Source organism: Thunnus maccoyii, chromosome 15, assembly GCF_910596095.1.
Source record: "Thunnus maccoyii chromosome 15, fThuMac1.1, whole genome shotgun sequence".
Taxonomy (NCBI): Eukaryota; Metazoa; Chordata; class Actinopteri; order Scombriformes; family Scombridae; genus Thunnus; species Thunnus maccoyii.
This window is the reverse complement of record NC_056547.1, coordinates 19,038,756-19,057,632: the sequence shown is the minus strand read 5'-3', so window position 1 is coordinate 19,057,632 and position 18,877 is coordinate 19,038,756. Positions and strand designations below refer to the sequence as shown.

The following is an 18,877-nucleotide window of genomic DNA, read 5'->3' as shown; positions in this document are numbered from 1 at the left end:
GCTCGAAAATGAGCAAAAACATCTTTTTGAGGAATTCCAAAAGTAGAATTTTGAACTTGTGTTAAACACATAACATAATAATTATGCAATCCATATTATTCATGAGTAGAGTTATACATGAAAAAGTACCATTTATATCCGTGACGTTATTCATATCCTGCTGGACCTCAACAGAGTTCTCAAGTGTTGGGTTGTCACTGATCAACACGACTCAAGAGGATCTTGTCTTTAATTTAGATAGCAGTGAACCCACTTATAGATGAGTCTACTATGACAGCCTAGGTTATTGCATTTGGAAATCTGTTTTTTTTCCCTTGCCATATAAATGTTGAGACATTTTTTTCAATCTCTTTTGTTGTCTTCTTTGGGATATATATCAGTAGCCTATCATCTACATAAGATAGAGTATTCGGGGTAAAACATTCACTTTTATTACATTAATTCTAAAAATAAATTTTGACGTAGTAAAATGCTGCTTTAGAAAAGACATGTGCCATCTGAAAAATGTATAGGTCCATAATATATAAAGTACAATATAGAAATTATTATTATCAATTGGAACAAAAATATCATAGTCTAATAAACAACACATGCATGAGGAGTGTTTGGTTAAAAATCATCCAGGAAATGAAAACAAGGAAACCAAAGAGGAGGAAGGAGGAGAGGAGAGGAGGAGGAAGCAATAACTGCTAATTATTGACTTACAGTTGTTGAACTTTTGAATTTTCAGGAGAACTCTCTTGTTTGTTTTTCTCTATAATTATATCTTTATTGCATCATAACAATGCTCAACAACATTATTACAGTATCAGTCAGTTATATCAAGGAAACGGATGAAGGAAAATGGGTGGAAGATAAGAACACATGATTATATTTTTATTGCATGAAAAACATGTCCAACAACATTATTACAATATCAGATAAAATCCTTTTATCTTTTTATTGTGGCACTGAGTTTTACATTTGGAATAAATTCAAGTAGAAAGTTTTTATAGGTATATAGTACACATTTTCTTGCTAAGAAAAGGACTTGTTGTTGTTGTTCTGCTTTTATCTACCTGAGTCCAAGCTTCTTTGGTAGGCCTAATAAAAACTGTCCCAGATCTTTACCGACTGGGGTCCCTGGGGACCCCATGAAAAAACTACTGTAAGACACAACCTTCATAGCAAAATGTGAACTTATTTCTTCTCAAAACATTATTAGTTATGCAATTAATGTCATCTAAAAAAACAGATTATTTATTATTATTAAGTTAGAGTTAATTGTTGTAATTGTTTATAACAAAAATGTATACTTTTAATACAAATTGCAGCTTTTATCCCCCTTCAAAATGATTGACAAAAAACTATCAGTAATTCTATCAGTAATACATTTTTGTAGAGTCAAATGGGGAAAAAGTTGTGTGAATATTCCTTTTGATCAATCACTGGAGTTACATGTGTGAATGTTCAATATTCATGAAAATAAAGGAAATCAGAGATGTTGTCTGTATAAAAATTGAAAACTCGCATTTTTTGTTTTTCAGCAACCATCTCAGTTCCTAAGGAAAGACTATGCAAGATGCACAAACAGAGGGATAAGTGTCAGAACATGTGCAATCTATCCATTTCACATTACTATCATGTTTGTTGTGAACACAGTTTTCATATTCTCCATGGTTGTTTGGCTCTTCTGCATCCCAAAAGACAAAGTCCACTGCACATGCATCAGACCACATCCATCTGCCTTCTTTGGGGATGTCATTGAGTCCGATCCAGGTTTTTCCCTGAGCAGCGTCAAAGTTCTTGATCAGGGATTTGACAAACTCCTGTTCTTCCAGGCTATGGATAGACACCAGGTTGGCCCTCTCTGACACACAATAGAGCTCTACATGAGCCCAGGTCATACGTGTGGTGACGTACTTGTAGCAGCAGTGGTTGAAGCCAAACCAGAACATGGGACAGTTACCACGCTGTAGCTTCATTTCATGGTCACCTGAAGGAGACTCAGCACCCAGAGCCAGACCAAACAAGAAGAGGAACAAGAGCATGATGGTGTCTCTCTGTCACAGGAGCACGATGAGGTGCTGATGTGTTAATTGGAGCTGATCTGCACTGTTAAATGTTATCAAGAATCTTGTAGAGACAGGTGAAAGGCTGCTTTCCTTGATTTGTTTCAGAGAGGCTGTCTGCACTGGTGGCACACTATTAAATGCACTTGGCAAACACTTTCAGTTGTACACTACCACACAATGTCTGAACATAACTGAAACAAAAGATCACCAGCTCAGCAGGAGATGTCACATAAAACCTATAATTTATTCATTTTCGGTAAAATTTTGACATAGTAAAACGCAGCTTTAGAAAAGACATGTGGCTTCAGCTGTCAGAAGGTTGAAGGGACACGAGGGGAGACGTATTGCTTTGTGGTTGACTTTTTTTCTCATTTACAACAGATAAATACTAACAACATACCAAACATGGGCATATATTTACACATTAACAATATTACATTAGTACAAAGCCTTCAACATGTCCTCTCTTGCATTGTGAACTTTGTGTTTTCTGTTTTATCATGCAAACAGGTTTTAAACAACAGTGCTTTGAAGAAAACATAACTTAAACAGTCATGACATGGACCAATAAAAACACTAAATACACCCTCATGTTGGTTTCCTCTCCATTGCAGCACTTGTCACCAGAGGAGAGAGATAAGCGTCATCACACTGACTTGCTCTCCTGCTGCCCTCAAGTGGCCACAACACATAACAACAAGTACTTTTACATTCCAGCATTGCATCTTCCTGAAGTATGCACTTCCACATTGTTTAACCTCTGAACATGGCACATAAACTGACACGTTGTCACCTCAGAAATACATAAATAAACTTGTGACGGTCTCCTGGCTTGTGCTTGCACTTTGTTTCTGTGATGCAGCAGGTACCTGGAGGGCGGGGAGCTGATCATGATTGACATAAAGGCTGGTATGGATTTGAAGGGTTAGTAATAAACAAAAAGATGTCTTCTGCATACAGCTCAATCTTATACATAAAAGATCTTATTTGGAATCCTAATATAAAGCTGTGACTCCTAATGGTCTCAGCTAGCAGCTACATGGCCAGACTGTGGATAGACACCAGGTTGGCACTCTCTGACACACAGTGGAACTCTGCATCAGCCCAGGTAATACATGTACAGACTCGGCACCCAGAGCCAGACCAAACAAGAAGAGGAACAAGAGCATGTTGGTGTCTCTCTGTCACAGGAGCAGGATGAGAGGTTGATCTGTTGGTTGGAGCTGATCTGTACCATTAAATGTTATCAAGAATCATGCAGAGACTTATATCTACCTGAGTTCAAGGTTCTTTGGCAGCCCTAATAAAAACGGTCAGATTTTTACATATATTCTGCATTAAAATGTTACTATTCTCTTTGGTTACATGACCAGAGCTCAGCTATTTTTAATTTAATTTCAAAAGCAAGAAATGTACGTTCCACCTGTCAGTTTACTTTTAATAAACAAAGGGGATCTAATAGGATTGGTTTTGAAAGAAGGGAATATGAGGCCCAAATATATTCTTCCCAAAAATATTCATCTTAAAAATTATGAAGGTCCTTTTCCCTTCACAGATTTTCAGTATTATGTTCATTACTGCTCTGTTAACTATTGTAAAAATATGAAATAAAACCTTTTTTCAGTCTGAAATGAATTTGTCCAAGAAAGGCCATATCCTTTATTACTGCTCTTTTAGCTATGTTGCACATTTCATATCAAAACTATAAATAGTTAATTGTGTCTTAAATAATATTCATATTTACATATGAACATTGAAAGCATTTTTCCTTGCTGTAATCATTCCTCCTGTTCATACTGGCCGTTAGAAGATACATTCTTAATGTGCTTCAATGTAAGTGATGGATAAGCCCTCAGTTTGTGCAAATATGTATTTGAAGTTTATCAGAAGCTCATATCCAAATCAGTGAAATCAAGTAGATACCTTCCAAAGTTATCACCTTTTTACTGCAAATGTTCCTCTTTTTATTACTATCCTCTCACTGCCATTCAACAGAGAAACACTGTCTGGGGAAACAAAGGGGAATTTTGTACTAAAACACTTTAACTTTGGAAGATATCCACTTAATTCAACTAATATGGAAGACTTTAGCCTCACATTAAATTCAGAGGAACTCTGAAATATGTTTTTTCATAAAATGAGGACGGTGAATTTTGTCCACTTACATTGAAAATGCATTTGGAGGATCTTCTAATGGTCAGTGTGAACAGGAGGAATTATTACAGTGTTTCAATGTTCATATGGGCACCTGACTGGAGTTTAAAGACCAACTTAAAAGTTGTGAAGCTATCCTCTAATATGCAGACTAAATGAAGGTTTTTGTCCTTTCTCCATGCTCTGCCAAGAAGTTCCAGAAGAATTTTTCTTTTTTGTGAACATCTGAAGGAAAATGTTGGTGATAGAAAGGGATCAGTGTCTGTCTTTGAAAGAGAGTTTTAATGCACAGACAAGCACTAAACTGCTCATAACACTGAATTTCTGTATGAACGTGAGCCTTCACCTTTAGATCATCTTTAACTTTTGTCTTGTAATGAATCAAAGATGCTTTTACAAACAAAATGCTTTGGAAAAAAATTGTGGTTCTCACTTGAACATTTCACTCATTGTGATTTTACCTTTGAGTTGAAATGATGTTGAACACGTGTTGCATACATGACTTTATTACACTTTACCCCCCTCCCACAGAGTATTTGTACTCGGTGTTTGTGTGATTGAAACAGCTGTTACCAAATTTATCTACTACACAGAGAATATGAAGTGGTGGAGCAGACTTTGAAAAACACTTTAATAATCTAAACAAGCAAGTGAAAAACAGTGAATTATTTCACTGTTAATCCTCATAATATTGTTTTGTTTTGCACAATGAGTGGAAGTTATCTGTGTGACTGTCAAGTGTCAGAGAAAATTGGGTTGATAAAATAACTTGTGTACATACTTCCCCCACATTAGTGGCCTATAAATATCTGCATGGGATCATTAATTACATGTTAAGTGTGGACACCCCTGATTAAGACTTAAATTCACACAACATTTTTAAAATAAACAAGAATCGGTCTTGATGTCTCTCTTGGTAAAGTCTACAGGCTTACCAAGATGTCAGTTATATAACAGTCTATACTTAACAAGGCTGTAGCTACCATAGATCATTTTTTCTTGAAGATATTTTTACAGGTGTGACATAATAAATTATGACTGAATTACATTTAGCTGGTTCAGTTTCAGGGTCTTGTAGTGTGCATGCAGGCTCACTGTCACACTGTCACGGCTTACTGGAAGACTTGAATCAAACAGAGCCATCATTAATGTTATTAGTAACATCTGTGTTTTTCCCAAAGGACAAATCAAAATGTCTGAGGACCTCCATATCCTCAATAGTCCTGGTTTTTGAGAATATGGAGGTCATGTCCTCTGCATTTTTTTCCAGGGGATTTGGGGGGTTAAGGAACCTGAGGTGAGTTAATATATTTTTTTGTATAATTATTTTTTAAGTATTTAATACTTCCCTACCAGAATTTTATTGCCACAATAGTGAGAGATTTGGAATAACATTAACTTCATATTGTAAAACAAAAATATACAGACAATATAGCTAAAACTGAATAAATAAAATGTTTTTTTTTCATTCAGATCATTAAAAATGTGTGAACATTTTTTCTGGGTGAGGGGGATTGTCGTCAATAATTCTAAAAGTCTGACACTTCTCTCATTTCTTCATCATCCGTCACCGTTGTTTAGTTGGCAGAAGCCTGCTGAGTAAAAGACTCGTCAGGATGACTACAATATGATAGGGGTTAGCAGCATCAGCAAACCTTATCGCTTCTGGGTGTCAACCAGAAGTTGCGTCAGAATTACAGGGAAGGATCATGTGCACTTTGCTCTCATTGCTGATTGAGTGAATTCCCAATAACTCTTAAGCCAAATTAAATTGTTAGACAGAAATTTTTTTAGAAAGGTGTATCTATTATTTTACTCACCTTTTTATCTAACCAACCCTCAGAGAATGTGCTAAACATAGTTTATTAAGTATTTATTGGTGATTCAGAGGTGTAAAACCATGCAGACAAGTTTCATTCTCTGTTTTTTCTATTTCCCCCTTTTGTTTGACCCTCTTGTCTTCTCCCAGTAACTGACTCACCCAGATTCTATGTGACACACTGGTCTGTTTTATGTTTTTCAAAAAAATGATCCCTTCAAAGTATTTTGTGACATTCAGAGCAGATGAAGGGGCAGAGATGTGATTTCTCCCTTTGTCAGTTAAATGAGAGCAGCTTTCAGTTGACTGTTGTCAGGTGTTTATGAGTTGTGTTTGCGTAAACATCCACATGAACATACATACATCTTAGTGTCCTTTTCATTCATAAAAATGTTTGATAAAAGTGACTTTCTGTACACACATAAACTTGCAGAAATATATCTTTATTGTTGAGAACCAATGCATTTCAACAGAGCAACAGGTGGAAAGTCATTGGTTGAATTGGACATAACCATCTCAGTTGTTAAGGACAGACACGAGATGCACAGACAAAAGGCAATGTCTCAGAACAAGGACCGTCATTCCATTTCAGATTACTGTTATAGTTTTGGCGTGCACAGTGTTCCTTTCCATGATAGTTGTTTGGCTGTCCATTGTCCCAAAAAGCAAAGTCCAATGCAGATCCATCAGACCATATCCATCTTCCTTCTTTATGGATGTCACTGAATCCGATCCAGGTGGATCCCTGAGCAGGGTCAAAGTTCTTGATCAGGGATGTGACGAACCTCTCTTCTTCCAGACTGTGGATAGACACCAGGGTGGCACTCTCTGACACACATTGGAAGTCTGCATCAGCCCAGGTCATACGTGTGGAGACATACTTGTAGCAGCGGCCGTTGAAGCTGAACCAGAACATGGGACAGTTACCACGCTGTAGCTTCATCTCATGGTCACCTGAAGGAGACTCAGCACCCAGAGCCAGACCAAACAAGAAGAGGAACAAGAGCATGTTGGTAATTTGTTTATTGGAGCTGATCTGCACTGTGAGGTGTGATCAAGAATATTGCAGAGACAGGGGAAAGGCTGTTCTCTTTTAAATGCTTTAGAGAGGGTGTCTGCACTGCTGGCATTATATGATTGGTCAAGAGCACTTGCCAAACATTTTCACCCACACAGTAACACACAGAATCTGAACATAACCCAAGAAAAGACCATCAATTCACCATGAGATTTCATATCAACACTATAATTAGTTAGTTAGTTTTGTCTTAAAATAATATTCATATTTACATATGAACATTGAAAATGTTTTTTCTTGCTGTAATTATTCCTCCTGTTCATACTGGCCATTAGAAGATTCATTCTTAATGTGCTTCAATGTAAGTGATGGACAGCCCTCAGTTTGTGCAAAAATCTATTTGCAGGTTATAAGAAGCTTATATTCAAATTAGTAAAATGGAGTGGATATCTTCCAAAGTTACCACCTTTTTACTGCAAATGTTCCTCTTTTTATTACTATCCTCTCACTGCCATTCAACAGAGAAAGACTGTCTGGGGAAACAAAGAGGAATTTTGTACTAAAACACTTTAACTTTGGAAGATATCCACTTAATTCAACTAGTGTGGACGACTTAAGCCTCACATTAAATTCAGATGAACTCTGAAATATATTTTTTCATAAACAATGAATTTTGTCCACTTACTTTGAAAATGCATTTGGAGGATCTTCTAATGGTCAGTGTGAAAAGCAGGAATGATTACAGTGTTTCAATGTCCATATGGGCACCTGACTGGAGTTTTAAGACCAACTTGAAAAATTGTGAAGCTATCCTCTAATATGCTGACTAAATGAAGGTTTTCGTCCTTTCTCCATGCTCTGCCAAGAAGTTCCAGAAGAATTTTTCTTTTCTGTGAACATCTGAATGAAAATGTTGGTGATAAAAGGGATCAGTGTCTGTCTTTGAAAGAGAGTTTTAATGCACAGACAAGCACTAAACTGCTCATAACACTGAATTTCTGTATGAAAGTGAGCCTTCATCTTGACATCCTCTTTAACTTTTGTCTTGTAATGAATCAAAGATGCTTTTACAAGTAAAATGCTTTGGAAAATTGTGGTTCTCACTTGAACATTTCATTCATTGTGATTTTACCTTTGAGTTGAAATGATGTTGAACACGTGTTGCATACATGAATATGAAGAGAATATGAAGTGGTGGAGCAGACTTTGAAAAACACTTTAATAATCTAAACAAGCAAGTGAAAAACAGTGAATTATTTCACTGTGAGTTCTCTTATTTATATGTTTTTGTTTTGCACAATGAGTGGAAGTTACCTGTGTGACTGTCAAGTGTCAGAGAAAATTTGGGTTGATAAAATAACTTGTGTACACACTTCCCCCACATTAGTGGCCTATAAATATCTGCATGGGATCATTATTTACATGTTAAGTGTGGACACCCCTGATTAAGACTTAAATTCACACAACATTTTTAAAATAAACAAGTATAGGTCTCAATGGCTCTCTTGGTAAAGTCTACAGGCTTACCAAGATGTCAGTTATATAACAGTCTGTACTTAACAAGGCCGTAGCTACCATAGATCTTTTTTACTGAAGATATTTTTTACATGTCAGAGGTGTGATATAATAAATTATGACTGAATTACATTTAGCTGGTCCAGTTTTAGGGTCTTGTAGTGTGCATGCAGGCTCACTGTCACACTGTCACGGCTTACTGGAACACTTGAATCAAACAGAGCCATCATTAATGTTATTAGTAACATCTGTGCTTTTCCCAAAGGACAAATCAAAATGTCTGAGGACCTCCATATCCTCAATAGACCTGTTTTTTTGAGGATACAGAGGTCATGTCCTCTGCAGTTTTTTTAAGCTAATATTTCATTTTTCGTGACATTATATTTTAAGTATTTAATATTTCCCTACCGGAATTTTATTCCTGCGATAGTGAGAGTTTGGAACAACATTAAAATCTTCATATTGGAAAACAAAAATATACAGACAATATAGTTAAAACTGAATACATAAAATGTTTTTTTTTCTTTTTTAAATAGAGATCATTAAAAATTGTGTGCACATTTTTTCTGGGTAAACATTTTCAGTTGCCAACATAAGCCAGAAATGACCAGCTCACCTAGAAATGTCAAATGAAAGCTACAACTTATTCAAATAATACATCAGGTCTAATCCATTCACTCTCCTTCCACCCCAATAAAGATGTGAGGTAAAAACTGATTGGTGTTGTTTTAAACAAGCACCAGTGAGTGGGATGGAGATCCTGGAGGAGACAAGTGACAGTCTGTTTTCTTTTACATGCTGTGGAGTGGGTGTCTGCACTGTTGGTGTAATATTATTGGCCAAGTGCACTTGGCAAACATTGTCAGTTGCACACTGCCACACAGTATCTGAACATGAGCCAAAAAAGACCAGCACACCTGGAGATGTCACACAAAACCTACAACTTATTCAAATAATATATAAGGTCTAATTCATTCACTCTCCTTCCACCCCAATAAAGACCCTGTGAGGTAAAAACAGATTGGTGTTGTTTAAAACAAAACTAAGTTAAGGAATGAATACATCTTTTCTCCATGCACTACCAAAAAGTGCCAAGAAGAATGTTTATTTTTTTGTGATCATCTGAGGGAAGTATTGGTCATAAAAAGTGGTCACAGTCTGTCTTTTGAAAGAGTTTTTAATGTCTGACAAGGACTAAGCTGATCATAACATTAAAGTGTTCACCTTTGAATTTTGCCTTGTGATGAAGTAAAGATGCTCTTGGCACTAAAATGATTTGGGAAAAAGCCCTGAGCCTCAGTTAGAACAGATATAAAAAGTGTATTAAGCCCTGACTGCTACCTGTGTTAAATAGATCTAATATAAACTAACTGAAGACAGTTTGATTTTACCATCAGAACCAAGTAAATATTGAGTTTTGAATACATAAAAAGATATTCACATGTATTTCAGGTAGTGTACTTGTGATTACATCATAACAGCTGTTACACCTGTGCTGTTCCCATATTCATCTAAGACCTAATATAAATAGCTGGGACAGCCAATCACTTTGATAATTAAAATTTATGCAAACCAGCAGGTGAAGAAATAAAACACGTGTGACTTCTGTGAGAAATGGACATTGATGTTTTAGTCTTCTGTTGTAGAAAAGCTGATATTAGCAAAATAAAGTTTGTATGAAATGGAGAAAATTTAGAGATTCACTATTGCTGTAAATATCTCAGTGTCATAATGAATTAAAATGGACAACCAAGCACTTTGAATATTAAAATTTATGCAAACCAGCAGGTGAAGAATAGTTATATAACAGTCTGTAATTAACAAGGCCGTAACTATCATAGATCTTTTTTACTTGAAGATATTTTTACAGGTGAGATATAATAAATAATAGCATTTAGCTAGTTACGTTTCAGGGTCTTGTAGTGTGCATGCTAGCTCACTGTCACACTGTCACGGCTTACTGGAACACTTGAATCAAACAGAGCCATCATTAATATTATTAGTAACATCTGTGCTTTTCTAATATGACAAATCAAAATGTCTGAGGACCTCCATATCCTCAATAGACCTGGCTTTTTGGGGATATGGAGGTCATGTCCTCTGCATTTTTTTCCAGGGGATTTGGGGGGTTAAGGAACCTGGGGTGAGTTAATACATTTAATTTTTTGTATAATTATTTTTTAAATATTTAATATTTCCCATTCCTGAATTTTATTCCTGCAACAGTGAGAGCTTTGGAACAACATTAAGATCTTCAGATTGGAAAACAAAAATATACAGACAATATAGCTGAAACTGAATAAATGAAATGTTTGTTTTTATTCAGATCATTAAAAAATATGTGCATATTTTTTCTGGATGAGGGGGACTGTCCTCAGTAATTCTAAAAGTCTGACATTTCTCTCATTTCTTCATCATCCCTCACCGTTGTTTAGTTGGCAGAAGCCTGCTGAGTAAAAGAATGATAGTGGTTAACAGCATCAGGAAACCTTATCGCTGCCATGTGTCAACCATCAGTGACCCTACCTCCCTTTCACACACACACACACACACAAACGCAGCACATGGCATGGAGTGTTTCTTGTCACAGCTCATGCCAACTGGAATCAGCTGAGTTGAGACAGAGGCAGCTGTTCACACATTACATTGCTTGATTAATTGAAGCATGTCAGGGGAATATAATTATATAATTTCAACTTTGTAATACTGTTGTCCAGGGTGTGATCAAGCTGCATCAAAATTACAGGGAAGGATCATGTGCACTTTGCTCTCATCGCTGATTGAGTTAATTCCCAATACCTATTAAGCCAAATTAAATTGTTAGACAGCAAACTTTTTAGAAAGGTGTTTCTTTATATATTTTTTTCACATTTTTATCTGAACCACCCCTCAGATAATGTGTTAAACATAGTTTATCATGTACACTGTAAAAAAAAAACTGTTGTTTTTACAGGAAAACGCTGGCAGCTGTGGTTACCAGAGAATTCCTGTAAAAAATACAGCAGCACAGTAGACAACTTTACAGACGAAATATGTAAATTGATTTACAGTGAATGAAATCACGGCTGAATCACATTAAAAAACTGTTAAGTCTACAATTTTTTTTTTGTTAATTTCACATAACGGTGTTGTATATAAATAGACCATTTCCTGTATTTTTTACATGTAATAACTGCTAATTGTGCATCAATAAATGATAAAATTAACAGGGAAATATCAAACAAAAACTAATTTAAACCGGTAGAACAACAGTAAAACTCTGCATTTTAAATGGAATGGTTCTGTATATTATATATAAAATCTCTTCAAAATATGCTGTGTTTTTATGTTTTAATAATCAAGTTATAATGTAAAATTTACGTATAAACCTGCAAAAATACATCTTGAGAAAAGACGAGAGAAAAATATCACTTTTGGGAAATTTATTTAACAGCAATAATAGTTGTAAACAACTGGATGCATTTTTTTCAACAGATACAACATGCAAAGAAGCTACATATAATGGTTCTTGAACTATGACTGAATCCAAGTTGAGATACTCCAGAAGATTAGCCTCTTTAAATCTGGACATTTTTAACAAACTTTAACAAACAAAGTTTAAGTGTCAGGCACACAACAACAACCCAATTCAATCAAAATTTTGTTTACATTCTGAATGTTCCACAGTATGGCATAAAACTTATCTATCTCCATGGAGACAATCACGTGATGCCAACAGGCCAAGTTACAGGTCAGATCTGTGGAGAGGCGTACCCCCTCAAAATAAGAATGCACGTTTGTTAAGGTATTTTTGCAAAATAACAAAAATTACGTTGTGCCTTAATTACCATAATACACATTGTGGATTGAACAAAGCGAAAAGTAACAGTACCTCTTCTCAAACAAACAGTCAGAGTGCACAGAAGGAGTCCATATTTAGGCTTAACGCCACTCGTGATCGGAGAGGTCCTGGATCAGGGTGAGGACTCGAGGGTTCAGATTGAGACGACGCTTCGAGTTTTTATTCTCCACCTTAGTTCCTTTTTCTGGGTTTATCGAGAAAAAACACCTGTAGAATAAAAGCATATTAAGCATTTTAATTGATCAGTTAAAAAAAAAAACTTCATGTGTTCTTAACTTATTTACTTCGTGGATGTTTTTAAAGCCAAAACGTGGCTTGTTCCCATGAACTGCTATAAAAATAGTATATTTTGATATTTTTTTCTACTTTAAACATGTCACTCTTTTAGAGTCTGAAATATACATATCAAATATTAATTATATTTTTAGCTTTTTAACCCTTTCAATGCCAGTATGTTTACATAACTCTACATAATGCTGTTTTTATACAAAAAAAACTAAATAATTTCCATTAAATGCATTTAGTGAGTACACATACACAACATTATCCGACATCAATAGCACACACACTTTTCTTCCAGAAAACAATAAAAAGTGTGAAACTTTGCGGCATGCTTTGAATGGGTAAAAGTGGTGCCACCTGATGGACAAATATAAAAACTACAAATTGAAAGCCTGTGGTCCAAACCGAAATCTTAACATAAAGGAATGCATTAGTTTTTGTCAAGATAAACGTGGGATCAAAAATAGTGGTTTTAATGGGTTTCAATGGGGCAGTTTTTGGCCCTAGGAACTATTAAGGCAGTTTTTGTGTAGCTTAGCCATTTTAGGCTTAATTAAAGTACAGGTCTGAGAAATGCCATGCCATGTTTACTCACCTTTGAAGAAACTCCAGAGTTGAAGCCAGCTCAGATGGATAATGGATGTTGAAACAGAAGTAGCTCCCGAACATGAGGCACAATGCAGAAATGAAGGAGGAGATGTTTGTGTTGATGAGGTTCCGATCCAGACTCAGCATGTACCTTGTTGAGGAATAGCAGGACTGTCCTATGAACAAATTATTTAACAGGTTATATTAATAAGCGCTGCACTCACATGACAGATTCTATAAACAGTGCAATTAAAAAAAAGAGATATGAAACAGACTTACCACAGACAATAACAGCAGGTGTCAGAGGCACTTGCTCCAGTTGGACCTCTTCTGCCAGACAGGTATCTTCTACATGGAAGAACATGGACTCCTCCTTCTCATCAAAGTAGCTGAGCAGAAGCAGGACCATCTCTTTCACATCATCTGAGCAGCCACTCTGCTGTCCCCGCATCCTCTGAAGCCTTGCATAAGTCTGAAGGAACTTATTACTCTTGGTGACATAAACTGTGGTCATGTAGTTGAGAAGCCTTTTTCCCTTCAAATCCAAATTTCGCGTGAATGTCTCTTTGAGGTCAATCCCAGTGAGTTCCTTGAAGTGGACCGACATGCCAAGTTCGTCAAACCAAAATGGCCACTCCTCTCGAAGGCTTTTGATACTTTTTCCCTGGTTGACATGTTGACGCTGTGTGTAAAAAGTGGACTTCATTAGACATTTTACCTCCTCTGGATTGGCATCAGATTGTTGGAACATCTCCTTGAGTTTTTCCTTCTTTTGGTGCTGGCTCTCTTGAGTTTCTTCACGGGGCAGAAATTTCACATTCCATTTAATGCATCCGTAAGTGTCCTGCATTGCTGCTCTCTCTTCTAATGGGATCTCATCTGTGTGGTCTGAGTCATCAGCCTGATGTTTTCTTTTTCTTATTTTGGGTGTTGAAGTGCGCCTCACATTTTCGATTCTGTTTTGCAGCTGTTTTACAAGGGAATGGTAGCCTGTTCCAACAATATCGCCCTCTATTACATCTTGCAGAGAATTGGGATATTTTGCCACCATTTGCTTTGCAACATCAGTTGAATGCTTTTTACCTACATGGGGGCATTTTTCCATCATCTCAGTCACAACAATCCGGACCATTTGCCTCCTCAGTTTTGGGCCTGGCCTTTTTCCCCTCTCCAAAGAATCCATCACTTCCTCAGGAAATTTACTCCATGGAATTTCAAAGTTGTCTTCCCACTGTGTGTCAAGTCCTAGGCTGCTGGAGGAGGTTGACGATGAACTTTGGGGTGAAACAGAGAGCGATGACAGCAGTTGGGTAGGTGAGGCTTCCACAGATGATAGTGAGCTGTTCTCGGGAGTTTGGTCTTTAAATGACAAAAAAATAAGATTATGATTCACATTGTACAATATTACACAATGTCCATGTCTGCTTTTGCTGTTGAATAGCTGTGTGTTGTGGTGTTTTTACTTACATTTCTGTTTCCAAACAGAAAGAAGCTTTCTGGCTTGTACAGGTCTTAATACTGTCATCAAATCAGCCTCCGTTACGAAGCGTAGATCATCATACGTCTCGACTCCAATGGACTGCAAGTGCTCTTCCAGGATGTTTTTGTTTACTACTTGAAGTTCTGGTAGGGCTTCCATGATGGCGACATCTAGGAAGGTTCGCCCTGAGTCACTCATATTTACACTGAAGAAGAAATGCAGAACAGAAAAAATATACAGTACATACACTTAACAGAACAGGGACATGCATCAGGTAACACTTATATTAATGTCAAACTAACAGTCCAATTAACAGCTTTAATTGGACTTTATTTTGCCACAATACTGTGTTTTAGTGGAATGACTTGGAATCCATTAAGAATATATGATACCAAAGGATAGAAATCAGGCAGGTCATTAATGTTGATACATTGTAACCCAAGACTGTCCTTTGTCACAGAATACAGATGGTATTCTGAGAGGAAGATGCCTTTGTGGATATCCATCAAAACATACACAGATGTGTCATTTTGAATCAAGATGAGTAGAAGTTCACCAAACTCCATATACTCATCATTTCTGTACACAAGAAACTGTCCTTTTTTATATGCAGTGCCCTTGTACTGAATATCTGTGGCAACTGTGGTATTGCTTTCTGAAAAGGCTAACTCCCTGACTGCATGTTTAATAGCGTCACTGTAGAGGTTGGGATAAAACGCACAGCTGTCCTTCACTTGCAGTAGTTTACTGCATTCTTGCCCAGCTAAAAGATATGCCTGATACATCTGATGACGCTCTGACAATGTTTGACAAATATTTTTGAAGTTTTTCAAGTGTCTGGCACATCTTTTAAAATAACTGTGTTTACTTTCAAACCTAAGCGTCCATAATCTCCTCAATGGACCAAATTTCAACGACAGTGCTGAATAATGGCGCAAATAGTGGTGCTTGGGTTTGAGTTGAATTTCAGGAAACATCATCTTTCTCAACTCCAAATATTCTTGGATCAAAATGTCAAGATATGCTATCTGGGACAAGGAAATGTTCTGAGCACAAATAAGATCCACAATGTCTTTTAGCTGGAGAGCTAACTGCCATACTTCATCCTCATGATTTTGCACTTTGTCACCAATCAAAACTGGTAGCAATCTCAGAAGGTTCCAGTTTTGAATGGCTTGCCCTGATAACTTGGCTCCGTCAGGTTTGACAGCACATGGCTTTGTGAGTGCTTCAGATCCTTTGTACTTAAACTGTTTGATGCGCCTGTTTAAGAGTGAGTATGTGAACCATTTTTTCATTTTTATAATGTTCTTCAAGTACAGTGCTAGATCATATGACAAGACTCCTTCAAAGAGGTCATGACCTAAACAAGGCGGGAGACCAGGTTGGGATACGTGAAAAGACTCAAGGGTATTAAAGATAGAGTTTACCTTTATTCCTCTGACGTCTTGGATGTTTTCAGCCTGGAGATCAGCAACAGCTGTGTCATACGTCTCTGGGGTGCGTGGAGGACCACAGGCATTTGGATCAGCCTCAAACTCACTTCTCGTGATGTCACAGTACCTGCAAAAATATTGAGAGCGGCTGAAGTTCTCTGTAAACCCACCTATGCAATGAGAACCAAGGTTATCCCCAGCAATGCAGTAGAGACCCCCTTTTACTGTTTTTCCATCTACATTTATTCCATCTGTCTCCAAGGATTTCAGATCTGCCAACAACTCTGAGAAAACTTTGGCTATTCCAAAACGCTTTAAGTCATTCTCAACACACAACAAGACTAAAAACATATTATCAGTATTTGAACGCAAATGAATGGGTAAATTTGCTAATGAAAGATAAACTGCAAGAACTTTGTGTGTCTTTTTAGCAGAACCCAGGGGATTCACAATTTCAAATGAATCTTGATACAAAATCAGTTTGAGGCTTTCAGGGTTTTCATTAAAGAACTGGTGACATTTGAAAATTTTTCCATCATATAAATCCGTAAAAACCTCTACATCAGGATCTCCAAACTGTTGTGGCTGTGCATTCCTCCATAACTGGGAGTGCAAAAAGCTCTTCAGAGTTTCTGCCACTGGTATGTAGTACGCAAATTTTTGTGTCATGTTTTCATCCATTCCCAATAGCACTTTTTGGGGTTCCGTGTACTTAAACATTTTTGTGAATGTCTGATTTCTGGTGTATGTTGTTCTTAATTGTCCCTGATGACAGGCAGAGAACAAATCTGACTCTTTAATGCAGTCACATATTTTAGTGACTGCTTCATCTGATAGGCTCATATCATTTTTTAATAAAGAACTTACTTTAGTTATTGTGTAGGCTTGACCTAACTCGTGCACATTTTGCATCTCCTCAACAATAGTCTGTATAGTAGAGGCAGGAATAAGCAGCTGTCCTTGCAGTTTAAGGTAAAAGAGACACATGTTTCTGAGATAAGACTGACTATCATTCTCTGGCATATCACTGGCTGCACTAGCTGTTGGCATGGCTTCATGTGTGCTTTCTGAATCATCTGTACTGGCAATGACATTTGGGGGCTGAAGGCGAGTTTCCTTGTACATGTCATCAATACCATCAGGGGAGCATGCTTTATGCTTCCTACACATGTGAGAAGTAAATGATGACTTTTTTGTAAACACATGCTTACAACCACTTACTGGACATGACACAGACCTGCCCTCTCCAAAATGATCATTTAAGTGAGACACTAGCTCTTTCACCGTGTGTAAATTGCGGGCACATAATGAAACTGCGCATTTTAAATCCGCAACAACAGCTTTAGGAGCAGCTTGCGGTGCAGGTGCATTGTGCACACGATAAAAATGGCCCTTGAAAGCTGAGTAAGTGGTAAATGTTTGACTACAGTTGGCGCCAGCACATTTGAAAAGACAATGAGGCTCATTCCTATGTACTCTGCAATGCAGTACATAGCCTCTTAATGTAACAAATTTGCTTTTACAAAAGACGCAGGTGATCATTTTTAGGATTTCAAATGTTTGCCTGTGCTTTTCAGCTGAATTAAGTTATCACACATTGAGCTAACGTTACTGGTCTTAAATATGGACTGGTGCTAGCTAGCTAGCTTTCAGCACACATTTTCGTCTGGTCTCGAAAAAAGAGTAGCCTAAATATGAAGCTTACCTTCCAATTGAACAGCCACAGACCCTCCAAAAAACTTGTAGATTTGTCCTAAAATCTTTTAAAATGAAGTGGTCCGAAGATTTCTGCTCCGTTCTCTGCTCTGCAGACTGCACACTGGCTCCTTAGTGACGCTAACGGCTAATGGTTCGCGCTTCTCCCGCCCTCACGTCATTATCCAATCAGAGACGAACTTCAGCTGCGCACTTTTAAATTTCAAAATTAGGAGGACTCAGTGCACAATGAGAGAGTAAAAGTACAAGTGGTTAGAGGTGGCACTGTTAGGTTGTTTAGCCTGTGAAAATGATAATGATAAAGACTAAAAGAAACATAAAGCATACAAGGATTAGGACTGAACAGTGTTACTTTGCATATATCAATAATTTGAATGTCTTATACACACACTCTACAATATGCTACAAATAGCCTAAATTATAAATGCAATGTTATTAAAATTGTATATTTTTTATATTTAAATAGATAGGTAACCTCTCAGGTTCACAATAAAACTTTTTTGTGAAAACATTTTAAATAGGCCTACGTCAATTTGCATCATTTTATCAATCATGTTAAAATTACAGCATAAACTTGTAAAGTGACTTACATATATTTGTATTTTTTAAAACAACTGACTAAAACTATAGTTTTTACAATATTTGCATGTGAAATTAACTAAATTGTTTTGTTATGAGTATTACAGTATTTCTCTGTTTTTGTTACCAATATTTGTAGTTTTAACAAATAAATTTGATTGTAATCACATATTGTTGTTGTAAATATAACAAAAACATTCTGTTTAATAGTTTCCAAAAATTCACTGTACTTTAAACAAAAAATATATGTTTTTGAGTTTACAATACTTTTCTGTAGGGATTTTACATAGTTTTTATGTAAATTTCACAGTCATTTTTTACAGTGTATTTATTGGTGATTCAGAGGTGTAAAACCATGCAGACAAGTTTCATTCTCTGCTTTTTCTATTCCCCCT

The 18,877-nt window shown here is 36.7% G+C and overlaps 3 protein-coding genes across 3 annotated transcripts; all 3 read right to left on the bottom strand.

The window, feature by feature from the left end:
* Positions 1-1,376: 1,376 nt before the first annotated feature.
* Positions 1,377-2,030, bottom strand: LOC121912853 (echinoidin-like). Its single transcript, XM_042435331.1, has one exon. The coding sequence runs from the start codon at positions 2,028-2,030 to the stop codon at positions 1,542-1,544; it is 489 nt and encodes a 162-aa protein (XP_042291265.1). The 3' UTR covers positions 1,377-1,541.
* Positions 2,031-6,550: 4,520 nt separating this feature from the next.
* LOC121912858 (lactose-binding lectin l-2-like) lies at positions 6,551-7,347 on the bottom strand. The gene has a single exon (XM_042435335.1). The coding sequence runs from the start codon at positions 7,034-7,036 to the stop codon at positions 6,551-6,553; it is 486 nt and encodes a 161-aa protein (XP_042291269.1). The 5' UTR covers positions 7,037-7,347.
* A 4,620-nt stretch (positions 7,348-11,967) lies between these two features.
* LOC121912840 lies at positions 11,968-18,529 on the bottom strand. Its single transcript, XM_042435315.1, has 6 exons — positions 17,893-18,529; positions 16,182-16,314; positions 14,739-14,956; positions 13,551-14,630; positions 13,279-13,447; positions 11,968-12,608 (listed from the first exon to the last, which is right to left on the bottom strand). Exons 3-6 carry the CDS (start codon positions 14,947-14,949, stop codon positions 12,482-12,484), a joined length of 1,587 nt encoding a protein of 528 aa, XP_042291249.1. The 5' UTR covers positions 14,950-14,956; positions 16,182-16,314; positions 17,893-18,529; the 3' UTR covers positions 11,968-12,481.
* Between the last annotated feature and the right edge of the window lie 348 nt (positions 18,530-18,877).

Coding starts and splice junctions, on each gene's coding strand:
- LOC121912853 (XM_042435331.1), bottom strand. CDS start 2,030: ATGCTCTTGTTCCTCTTCTTGTTTGGTCTGGCTCTGGGTGCTGAGTCT.
- LOC121912858 (XM_042435335.1), bottom strand. CDS start 7,036: ATGCTCTTGTTCCTCTTCTTGTTTGGTCTGGCTCTGGGTGCTGAGTCT.
- LOC121912840 (XM_042435315.1), bottom strand. CDS start 14,949: ATGAGTGACTCAGGGCGAACCTTCCTAGATGTCGCCATCATGGAAGCC. Junction 14,631..14,738: donor TTCTGTTTGGAAACAGAAAT/GTAAGTAAAAAC, acceptor TGTCATTTAAAG/ACCAAACTCCCGAGAACAGC. Junction 13,448..13,550: donor ACCTGCTGTTATTGTCTGTG/GTAAGTCTGTTT, acceptor ATTTGTTCATAG/GACAGTCCTGCTATTCCTCA.